General features: G+C 38.6%; 1 protein-coding gene across 1 annotated transcript in view; it reads left to right on the forward strand.

The window, feature by feature from the left end:
* Window positions 1-1,398: 1,398 nt before the first annotated feature.
* The window catches only part of LOC139764370 (uncharacterized), a 51,783-nt gene continuing 40,531 nt past the window's right edge, over window positions 1,399-12,650 (forward strand). The window contains exons 1-4 of the mRNA XM_071690910.1: window positions 1,399-1,940; window positions 4,295-4,413; window positions 5,051-5,146; window positions 7,782-7,949. Of these exons, the coding sequence (XP_071547011.1) occupies window positions 1,575-1,940; window positions 4,295-4,413; window positions 5,051-5,146; window positions 7,782-7,949 (749 nt within the window). The 5' untranslated portion in view covers window positions 1,399-1,574. The remainder of the gene's footprint in view (window positions 1,941-4,294; window positions 4,414-5,050; window positions 5,147-7,781; window positions 7,950-12,650) is intronic.

Raw genomic sequence — 12,650 nt, forward strand, 5'->3', positions numbered from 1 at the left:
CTCGAGGAATGATGTGCAGGTGAGAATGGGATACTTTAATTCAATTGTGCATCAGTTTTTTGAAGAGTTTGAATGCTGAAGGGTTAGGTGGCAAAGAGTGGTATAAGGTGGGGAGTTGGGAGGTTTGGAGGGCTTTATGATTATATTTTTTGTGTAGTTAGAACTGACTGAAGATATCTGTAGCTAACTGTTAAGAAAAGAGGATGTAACATCTTTGTACTGTATTTTACATCTTTGAATGATCATCAAAGGGGAATACAGCCACTTATAAGTAGACCAGTGTGCTTTCAATGTATTCATCAACGTATGTAAAGGCTGGTAAACACAAGATTAAGAATACGGTTGTGGTATTAAAGCTGATTATACTAATCACAGTCTCACAGTGTTGCAAGACTAGATCCAATGCAAAATGTGTCTAGTGAACGATCAGCATTAAAACACAACTTCAATACAGTGTACCAGTATTTCTTCTCCAATCATTGAAAAAAAGAATTCCTAAATATTTGAAATCCTCAAACCACTTAACTGCTACCTTCTAATTCGGTTAAGAAAATAAACCTTGGTTGCTCAAATCACAAAATCCCTCTTTAGAACATTCCCACGGGTTGAGTTCTGTTTTCCCTCTTAAGTTCTATAGCGACAGAAAATACTAGAAACCCCTACACAAGGGATCAACATATACTGGACTCCTTCACAAACACTTAAATGATACCACAGAATGTAATTTCACACTTAATTCCTTCTTTACCCATATCCAACCTCAAGTATCATCCGATTACAAGGTAAATGTCAAGCTTGTTATTACGACAAAACAGAAAGGTACAACTTCTGTAACAGCCATGACAATCAGTGACAATTCAACCCATGAACATGCACGAAGTATAGGTATTCAAAAGCCAATATATTACAACTTCCAAGAAAACAAACCACAAATCCCGAGAGGAAATACAAAGTCAATTATGTGAACTACTACCCATGGACACTGACGCGAGTCCCAACCAATGTGCGGCGGATTTTAGTATGTCACTTGACGTCATCGCAGATCTTTTCTTGGTGCATCATCTACTCCATCAAACACGCTTAATACTCCGTGGACAAGTTGTAAAACATAGTTTTCAAGACTACTTACCTTCCCCTTGCTGAGTTGTTGTCATTGCCCTCTCGAGCCGCCTTGCTTGCCTGAGGCCTGTTGTTTTTCGCCTTTTTCGCCCGTTTCTTCTTAGCAACGGCTGCAACTGGAAAAAACATGAGATAGTTACCACCTTCAAGGATTTAATTGCTCATATTCACATGCATTTTCATACCATATAAACTACTTACTGCGGCGATTCATTTCGGGCTTGGTACTCATTTTCACTCGCCACTGGCCAAATTCAGCACTGATTAACTTGGCCAACAGATGGCACTGGCGGCCCTACCAGAAGAGGTTATGAATGCGCACCCCTATCCTCTCACCCTTCATAACAAATAAATAATATACCTCTATAATGTTCTTTAAGACCAAATGGTTGAAGCTATGAAGTACCAGAATCATTCTTGTAAACGTTAAGAAGGTTTTCACAGAGAATAAACACATGCTTAGCACACGCTTGATTATTGACGTTCTTCCTCAAATGAAAGAGGTATTATTTTTCATAGGAAGTCTGTTTGTCAATCCCAGATGTCTTGGTATGAAGTTCTTTATTCAGTTTTGTCAGCTGACAGTTATAGTATCCGTGATTTTACATTATCATTGTATTTGGTGTGGCGTCAGCCAACGGCTGGATCAGCTGTTCAACATGACAACAAAAGGAGCGGCGGCGGACAGGGGCAGCAATGAGACAACGGACGACGCCCACGGTTTATTGTTAATAATGCCAAATAGCGGGTATTCCGCGAGAGTTCCTGGTCTTCGACAAAATGGTAGACATCACCTCATGCAAAAATTGCACTTCAGAGAAGTAAGAATACATATGTTGCATAGAATTATGTATAATTCTGTAGCTTCTTCCCCTGTCCCTTTATCTCCCACTCATGGTCACCGCATCCTAACCTCCTCAAATACTGTATTTTTCCAGTTTTCCCCGTGATCGACCGTTGAGATTAATGTGAATTAACTGCTCTGATAAAAAGAATGCTTCCTTTCGTAATTAATGTGAAAGTAAGGCGTATTTTATTTTAAGTCTTTTGAAAGATTGCTTGTAGTATCTGACATCTTTACTGTAGAATTATGATAACTTTATTACATTTCCCTTGGTATATTCAGTGTCACAATCTGCCAGTGGTATAGAATGTAAAACAGAATTTTTTTTATGTGATTCATTATCGTGAAGTTGTATGTTTGTCCTGGAAGCTTGCATCCTACAGTCCTCCATACGTATGCTTAGTAAGATAGATTACTGACCATTGATTTTATGTGGTGGTAAATTTGGCATCAGATGCAAAGAGTGTCATTTAACTGTGCTTTAACTGTTCCTGGAGTTCATAGACTTATCTTGAATGCAGAATGCTTGTATGTTTCAGTATGGCAGTCCCACTTTAATGGAGTTTTGCTGAACCTCAACATTTGAGAGCCATGTAGAAGAATGGTCTTGCTTAACATTGGGCAAAAGAAAACTAGGTATTTGACTAGACTGGACTAACAGATCAAGTAAAAGTGCTGACTCGTTAGAATGATAATCTCTTGTAGTATGAACAACTTTTCCATTATGGATTATATTTCATTCTTATTAAGATGAGGTTGTCATAGGAAATAGTATGGCAGTTCATGATAAGAGTAAGAGCTCACTGTTGAATTTTAATTTTCAGTAGATATGGCAAGGAACCTTCCACCACCCTCCTGAAAGCTTTTATAAGAATATTTTGCAGATATTAACTACCCTTATCATTCCACACGCCCATGATTTCATTTTTAATCATGAGATACATCTCAATCAGTAGTTTTAATTACCAGCCCTCATGTTCTGTTCGAAAGGCATGTGTTCACATACAAGTAGTGACTTTTCTGCTGTTTTTGAGCTGCTGGCACAATACTTAGTGTTTAAAAGCATATAGCCTTCAAGAAAACCTGTCCTTGTTTGGTTGCACGTTAGTCTTAGGGAGGAAGAAGCATGAATGAGGTCTGTAAATGGGTCGATTAAAGCTATTGCAATATTCTTAAATTTCATTGAATCTCATTCAAATGTCTCCTCTGATATTGAAATGAGGAACCTGGGATGGAGATTTTTGGGTTATTACAGGATAAGTAGAACAGTTGGTTGAGTTTGAGTGTTTGTAAAAGACTCACTGACATACAATACATTGGATGGATATATTTGGCATTCTTATATTTCCAGTCTTGTTGAATTGGAAATTATCTTATTAGAAGGTGCAAAAGAAACATAGTGGAGTGCCATTTGAGATGTACTTGGGAAACAAGTTGCATCTCAGAAGGCTCATTCTTAGGGATGCTAGTATATCAAGTCTATGTTAATGAGTCATCAAAAGATCTGGGATCATACTTACAGTTTTTTGGTTGCCTTAAAAACTGTTATAGAAATGGGATTGCGAAGCAGAAAACACCAACCTCAACCTCCGTCACAACTGCCAGCAAGAAAAAGATGAGAAAAATTGTTGTGCATTATGGGGACCATACTGCTGTGGAAGTTTTACAGGAAAGCATGCTCTGGAAAAAGTTCCATATTAATTTAAGAAAATCTGCCTGGTTGCTGGATTCTGAAAAAAGACGTAAGTAATGGTGAACTGGGAATATTTATGTAAAGATCTTTGATTATAAAATGTGCAGGAATCTGATGAAGTCTTTGTAGATACACAGAGAATTTGCAGAAACATATGAGAAGCTGCTTAGATTATTCAGAAAATATGCGGAAAAGGGATTACCGTAGTGCCAAGAGAGTGGAAGTGGGCTAATGTTGTGCCTGTTTTGAAGGAAGGAGATACGGAAAATGCACTGAGCTAACCAGTGCCTTTTATGAATTTAGTCTAAAGCATCAGTAAAGAATATCAGAAAGCATATGGAAGATTACTTGCAAGGCAGCAATGAGAGGAAATATGTCTTGTACATCAGACCTTCTGGATGTCTATGATCTAGTTTGCAGTAGCCTAGATGAAAGAGACTGATTAAGGCATTGACATTATCCCACATAAGAGTAGTAATAGAGTTTTTGATGAATGGAACAAAATGAAGAAACTGTTATAATGAGGCCTATGATTGCAGAATTTGCTTTCAATGATCTTCATATATAGGCATATTTGCGTGTGTCACATCTGCTATTTCCAACATTCACATTGACAAAAGACTATTTTTTCCTCATAGCTTTATGGGGAGACAAGACAAACCCGCACTCGTCCCAGGCAGAGAATGTTCTATCAGTTGCCACACCGCCTGGCTTTCTCCTTGGCTCATGTGGCTCCTCCATCTGCTCTTGCTGCAGGGTAAGTGCCTTATATATCTAGGATTCTTTCTTGGGTTAAGTTTGTTTAGCTTACTGTGTATTGGAAAGTTATTTTTTTTTTTTTTTTTTTTAATACTTTGTCGCTGTCTCCCGCGTTTGCGAGGTAGCGCAAGGAAACAGACGAAAGAAATGTTATGTTGTGGTGTATTATATTTTTGTTGCATAATGAGTTGTTAAAACTTGTGTTCTAATTTTTACAAGTTATACTTCATTGAACTATTATTTTTCATGTTTTGCCAAAGGCTTCATACGGCTTTGTATAATATTATGTTCTTGTTGACTTGAAACAATGCCAGATTTTATACTGTGATACAGTAGAAATGGTTTAGAAACATCACATGTTATCACGATGTATGAAATACTTTCTCTTGTAACTTGTTGATCTATACCTGCAGTTTCAGTGCACTAGATTTCTCCATCAGTACCCTTTTCACTCATGCACTTCCTTAAACAGACCATCCACCTTGTCTCTCTCTTTTTTTTCTCAAGTTTTCACTCGCCTTACTCAACCCTGCTTAGATATGCTGTTTTAGTTGTTATTGCCTTTCCAAAACATTCCAGTCCCCCATAGATTTGTAAGTAATAATCCATAACATTTTGTTCATGTTTCTTAACAGGCATGTCTTCTTGGGGTTTACGAAGTGTGGCCAATTTGTCCTGTCTTACACTCACTCCTGTGACACTGATGACCACACGCTTCAGATGATACATAGGTTGGTAGAGCTGCTTTTCCTCAAAGAGATCATTGATCGTAGTACCTTGCTCGTATTTTCTTTTTTTACGTATAAGTATAGATCAGTAGAAAGCACATTATAGGGTGATTGAGATCCCTTGTGGGAGGAAAGCTGCTAGCAGCAGTGAGAAGTTTACTTTCAAGGATGTAATGCATGTATATGTGAGAAAGAGAGGAGGCTGAATCGTTCCATGTGAACTTGGTCTGTGGCAGGGGTGTGTGATATTACTATGGTTGATTAATGTGTTTATAAATGGGATGGTGAGGGAGGTAAATGAGAGTCATAGAGGGAGAGGGGTAAGTATGCAGTCTGTTGGGGATGATAGGGCCTGAGTGAGTCAGTTGACATTTGCTGATGATACAATACTGGTGGCAGATTCAAGTGAGAAACTGCAGGTATTGATGACTGAGTTTGGAAGAATGTGTGAAAGGAAGAAGCTTAGAGTAAATGTGAACAAAAGCAAGGCTGTTAGTTTTAGCAGGGTTGAGCAACAGGTTAGCTGGGGTGTGAGTTTGAACGGTAAAGACTTGGAGGAAGTGAAGTGTTTTAGATACCTTGGAGTAGACATGGCAGTACATGGAACCATGGAATCATGGAAATGAGTCATAGGGTGGGTGAGGGGGCATAGGTTCTGGGATTGTTGAAGGATGTGTAGAAAGAGAAAATGTTATCTGGGAGGGCAAAAACTGGTATGATTGAAAGTATAGTAGTTCCAAAAATATATGTATGCAAGGCATGGGCTATAGGTAAGACTGTGCAAAGGAGGGTGGATACGTTGAAAATGAAACTTTTGAGGACAATATGTAGTGTGAGGTGGTTTGATTGAGTAAATAGTGAAAGGATAAAAGAGCAGTGTAGTAATAAAAAGAGTTTAGTTGAGAGAGCTTGAAAGGGTTTGCTGAAATGATTTGGCCATATGGAGAGAATGAGTGAGGAAATGTTGATGAAAATTATATATGTGTCAGAGGTGGAGGGAATAAGGAAAAGGGGTGACCAGATTGGGGATGGAAGGATAGAATGAAAACTGCTTTGAGCAGTCAGGGCCTGACCATGCAGGAGGGTGAAAGGCATGCATGGGATAGAGTGAATTGGTATGGTGTAGTACACTAAAGTTGACATGCAGTCAGTGGACTGAACCAGAACTCGTGAGGTGTTCAGGGTAAACCATGAAACGATCTGTGGGGCCTGTCTATTGATAGGGAGCTGTGGTTTCAGTGCACTATACATGACAGTTAGAGAATGTATGTGAGTGGGAAAGTGATCAATTATGTAAAAAAGATTATTATTCAGTGATTGTTGTTATTGTTAAGGATGCTTACTTTCATTATTATTTTCTTATATTTGTTCCATCCTTAATGTGTTAGCAAGGTAAAGCAAACAACAAGACTCTCTGGCTGTCGTCTATAATGCACCCAAACCGGATCCCCCCATCTGCAACTAGGCCACGCTGAACTTTCCATGGTTTCCCATGTCTGCCTCATATTCCCTGGTTCAGCCCATTGACAGTATGTCATCCTGTGTGTGCCACAACACTCCAGCTTGCTCTCTCCAATGCACATCTCACACCCTCCTGCATGTTCAGGCTCCAGGATATCAAAGTCCCTTGCATTCCATCCTTCTACTTCTTCCTCAATTTCCTCCTTTTCCTTGTCCTTTCCACTTCTGACATGTATACCCACTTACTCAGCTACTCCATATGTCCATACCATTTTACCACACCCTCTTCAGCTCTCTCATACATGCTACTCTCAAACCCTATTGTTTTCCATTCAACCATCTATCTTAACACCACATATTGTCCTCATGCATTTGATTTCCAACACATGTACCATGTTCTGTAATTATTTATATATTACCTGCTGTGCTGGGGCCTGCAGCCCCTTCCAACTCAAAACACCAGAGTAGGGGCCCACTGTTATAGGTATGGTCCCACCCATTATAGTTATGATGCTGGTTGCTTAAGATATGGTGTGAGTTCAAGATACAGTTTCTTTTGTTTCTGGCAGTGCTGGTTGTTCTTGAAACAGTGCTTGCTGTTCTAGGCATGGTGCCAGTTATTCTAGATAAGGTGCCAGTTGTTCTTGATATGGTGCCAGTTGTTCCAGTTTTGATGACATGTTCTGTGTCCTTGTTAATTGTGTAAGTAAGGCTTGGAAACCAAGGCCAGGATAACACAAAAATAAGGGATGAACAGTGAGACTTTCAAGTAATAGATGATCCACCAAGAAAGTATCATTTTCATCCATAAACTTTTCTTTAAAGGCCTATTTTTTTTATTGTGGAAACCATGTTGACCTTGAAAATTCATGAACTTTTGCAGCTCATAAAGGAGCATCATAGATTACAAGAACAGTACATTGAATAGAATTATGATTATCCCTGATTTGGTATCCTTATGAAAAACTTGAATATAAAAGGATATTTGTAGTTATGTAAACTTTGAGAGTCAAGAGATTTGATGATCATAGCAGAGATGTCAGATACTGTCTTCTTCATGAGATATTAGACATTTTATAACTTAATTGATCATTGGTAGTAATACTTGATTCATGTTGATATGTCATTTGATGATGTGTAGATTACCATATCATTATTTCTCATGTTTGCTTCACAGATACAGACTACATTGGTGGGTGTTTGTCCCATATGCTCCATTACGGAAGGTTGCTGAAGTAATGCTTTTTGGTGACCAGGATTTACAAGAGAGCTTATATGAGAATATCTTCATCTCTCTGTGTCAGTGGCCAAGAGATTTGTCGAAGATTCTTGTGTATGGGTGTAGGTAAGAACAAAGTATAACTGAATAATAGATATTTTGTAAATTAAATATTCTCAACTAAAATCTTGTCAATAACCAGAAAGATATATGAACTTAGGATCAGGACATGAAAAATATTTCAGGCCATGAACATCTGAAAAATAGTAATTTAGACAGAACACATGATGTAAAGCCTCAAAAATATTATAGCTCAGTACACATGATGTAAAGCCTCAGAAATATTATAGTAATCCTGTTAGTAATTATGAAGTTTAAGGGTATCACCAACTTAACCTATGGAAACAGAAAAAAAGCATATTAATGGACTCTAACTTTTAGTGGGTGTTATAGACTGAGAGCATGATTTTAACCTTTTTCTCTTCTACAGTAAGACAGTAATATGAGAAAGTGATAAAACAGTAAGCAAAACATGGAGAGAATGTACAGAACTTATGAAAACTTCTAACTTTTAGCTGTCAAGATTTACCATATTGTTGATGTTATGAGAGAAATATATGATTATTATGGTCTTGTGTTAACCTGCAGTTTTATTCACTTCCACACACATGCACCCCAGTGCATGCTAAACTTCCAGAAAACATTCTTCCCTATGTTGTTAGATATGAACCCATACAGAGTCTCATCTACATCAACTGCATTAACAGGAACAGGGCAGGGATTGCTTCAGCCATTTCATTATCTTCTAGCTATTTCACAAGTCGCTTCGATGCTATGTAAATCAGAGTGCTTGCTAAACCATTTAAAGCACCCATACTTACTAAGTACCAAAACTTTCCACTTCTAATCCTTTTCCATGTACTTTTAACCTTCTGAATCATCATATTTTGAGGTACATTGTTCTAATTTTCATCTTCATTTCATATAGCCTCTCACTCAGCTTGTTTTGGCTGTGCTTGATGATGTCACATTCTGCATGCTTGCTCTAATCATGTCTTCAATACCTCATATTGTTCTTACAGTCATGGGAGATAAATCAAGTGCTCTCCCAATATCCAATGCTTTTTCACCACTATATAAATATTTCAAAACATTTAATTTCAATTCCTTTGTAATGCTTTTCTTGATTTTTTCACAATATGGTTCGCATTTGTCACATGTTGGGCATTTTAACTTAACATTTGAGGGTTTACAACTGTAAATCACTATATAGATGTGGCTGAGAATGTACTCCACACAGACACAAGCAACACAGGGAGATATAAGGTAAGGGTGACTGCAGTGTAAACAGTGTTATGTGTACATCTCAGTGAAAATACATTAGTTCACTTGGCACCCGATTCAGAGCCGATATCATAACTACATGGTCTTAGGAACTTAAAAGCTGAACTTCACAACTCAGAGCAGATATTTATTCCCTAACTGGTAGTGAGCTTTAAAGCAAAACATTAACCAGAGCAATAATGTATGGGTTCTACCTGTATCTTTAAAGAATATTTCCTCATCGCTTTTACTCTTTTAATTGAAAATTTACATGTATGAATCTCGAAATGGACATCCTAACTGGTACCATGTTGCATTAGTGGTACTCATGAAATATATAGCATACTGTTGTATATGGGCTTCTCATTTAGATTAATGCATTCCTTGTGATTGTAGGGGCATAATAAAACATAACAGTTGAACTGGAAGGAAGTGAAAAAGGAAAGAGGTGGATGTAAGAGTTGAAATATAAGTAAGGAGTAAGGAATGGGTGTTGATGAATCAAAAGGAGTAACTGAAAGGAAAGTGGAAAGAATTTTAAAGAACTGATGAATGTGGGAAATGGCAAGGCAGTATTTATTACATGCATGGATATGGAAAATGAAAGGAAAAGGATGCAAGTGCAGGGGCCTATAGCTATCTATCTATATCTCTGATGTCCATTCCAATTGGAACTCCCTCAGAGGGGTTGCCATGGCAACAGAGTCTCCATGACTAGTGAACTCCAGTGCCACTTTTTAGCCTTTAGAGCTTCACCCATAACAGGCCACTGACAGATGGCAACTCTAGTGCAGTGTTTGCTGAGGCCTGTGGCAAAAAGGGCAATAATGAGGATGAAAGTAGGAGAGGCACTTAGAGTGGATAGGATTATAGCTGAAACGTTGAAGTATGGAGAAGAAAGCGTGGTAGAGTGGATGCACTTGATATGTGATTTTCCATGGAAGCAGAGGGCTGTGCCTGAGGATTGGGTGAACGCTATTATTGTTTCTTTATTCAGTGGCAAAGGTGCTGAGGATCTACATATGTAGCACTTATAGGAGAGTAAGTCTGTTAAGTATACCAGGAAAAATGTATGGAAAAGTGTTGATTGATTGAGTGATGAAAGTGACTGATTGTAGAATAATGGAGGAGCAAGGGGTTTTGGGAAAGGTTAGGAATGTGTGGATCAGATTTTTGTGGTGAAACTGGCTATGAAAAAGTATCTAGTGAAAGGTAAGGTGTTGTATGCAGCTTTTGTGGATTTATGGTGACCAAATATAAGTATTTAAGAGCTGTCTTGGGAAAAGTATTGAGTTTCAGCATCTCAAGGGGATACTCTAGTTTTACTCTAGTTTTGTGTGGATCAGATTTTTGTGGTGAAACTGGCTATGAAAAAGTATCTAGTGAAAGGTAAGATTTTGTATGCAGCTTTTGTGGATTTATGGTGACCAAATATAAGTATTTAAGAGCTGTCTTGGGAAAAGTATTGAGTTTCAGCATCTCAAGGGGATACTCTAGTTTTACTGGAATAGTATGGGCTATAGATAGGGTTATACAGAGGAGGTTAGACATGTTGGAAATGAAATGTTTGAGGACAATATGTGGTGTGAGGTGGTTTGATTAAGTAATGAAAGGGTAAGAGAGATATGTGGAAATAGAAAGAGTGTGGTTGAGAGAGCAGAAGAGGGTGTATTGAAATAGTTTGGACATATGGAGAGCATGAGTGGGGAAAGATTGACAAAGAGGATATATGTGTCAGAGGTGGAGGAACAAGAAGCAGGAGACCAACTTGGAGGTGGAAGGATGAAGTGAAAAATATATTGAGCGATCGGTGCCTTAACATACAGGAGGGTGAAAGGCTTGCAAGAATAGAGTGAATTGGAATGATTTGATATACCAGGGTTGATGTGCTGTCAGTGAACTGAACCAGGGCATGTGAGACGTCTGGGGTAAACCATGGAAAGGTCTGTGGGGCTTGGATATGGACAGGGAGCTGTGGTTTCGGTGCATTACACATGACAGCTAGAGACTGAGTGTGAATGAATGTGGCCTTTTTTGTCAGTTTTCCTGGCACTACCTCGTTGAAGCAGGGGCTAGCGATGCTGTTTCCTGTGGGGATGGATGAGGGCAAGGAAGTAGAATATTTACATGTGTGTGTGTGTATATATATATATATGTGTATGTATATATATATATATATGTGTATGTATATGTGCATGTATGGGTGTTTATGTATATACACCTGTATATGAGTGGATGGGCCAGTCTTCATCTGTTTCCTGGCACTACCTCACTGACGCGGGAAGCAGCGATTAATTATAATGAATAAATATGAATGATATTTTTTTATTATACTTAACCGCCATCTCCCATGTTAGAGAGATGAAAGCAAAACTAGGGAAAAGGGGTGCAGAGATAGAGTGTGGCGGTTAGATATGGTGGCTAGTGGGAAGCCTGCTCACAGATGATACTGTGCTGTTTGCAGAGAGTGAAGAGGAGTTGCGGAATGTTGTAAAAGTGTTTTATTATGTGTGTAAGTGTAGGAGATTGAAGGTAAGTGCAAGTAAAAGTAAAGTAATGGTGTTTGAGAGGAAATTAGTCGAAAGTATAGATTTTGTAAAACCATATAGAATGAAAGAAGAAAGTGTACTAAATTGTGATTTGAATATGGGGGAGGGAGACTGGAAGAAGTAAGGGAATATAAGTATCTGGGAGCTGTCTTGGATAAGTGTGGTGATATGGAAGGAGAGATAAGGGAGAGAGCAGTACAGGGTAGAAGAGTCACTGGGTCCCTTACCAGAATAATCAAGGGTAGAGGTGTAAGTATGGAAGTGAAGAGAGGGTTAAGGGACAGCATAGTCCTCCCAACCCTGATCTGTGGAGCTGAAACATGTAAGTGGAATGAGGTATAGAGGTAAAGAATCCAGGCTGGGGAAATGAGCTATTTGGAAGGAGCATGTGGTGTGACTAGATAGAATGAAGAAAGAAATGGAAGGGTGTATGAAAGAAGTGGTATGGCAAGAAATGCGAAGGAAGTGAATTGTAGAGTAGTAGAATGGGTGAAACATAATACCTTGAGGTGATTTGGGCGTTTGGAAAGAAAGCAAGACTGGGAGTTTACAAGGAGAGCGTACTATAGTACAAATAAAGGGGTTGATGTGAGTGGAAGACCCCCTGTGACATGGGCAAATACAGTGGAGGAATACTGGAGGAAGAGAAACAGGAACAGTGCATGAAATAGTGTATGTAAGGGAGGCATGTAAGGACAGGGGTAAGTTGAGACTTTTGCCATGGCCACCCCTTGATGGAAGTTCCTGAAGGGAACGGGCATCAGATATACAGACAGATAGATGTCTTGGGTAAATTTGATGATGTAGAAGGAGAGATAAGGGAGTGAACAGTACAGGCTAGATAGTCATTGGGAACCTTAACAGAATAATAAAGAGTAGAATTGTATTATTGTTAGTATATAGTTTGTGTAGGATATTTTTTTTCTTACCATCCTTTCCACATGGCTGTGCCATT

The sequence above is a fragment of the Panulirus ornatus genome, chromosome 49 (genome assembly GCF_036320965.1).
Source record: "Panulirus ornatus isolate Po-2019 chromosome 49, ASM3632096v1, whole genome shotgun sequence".
Lineage (NCBI taxonomy): Eukaryota > Metazoa > Arthropoda > Malacostraca > Decapoda > Palinuridae > Panulirus > Panulirus ornatus.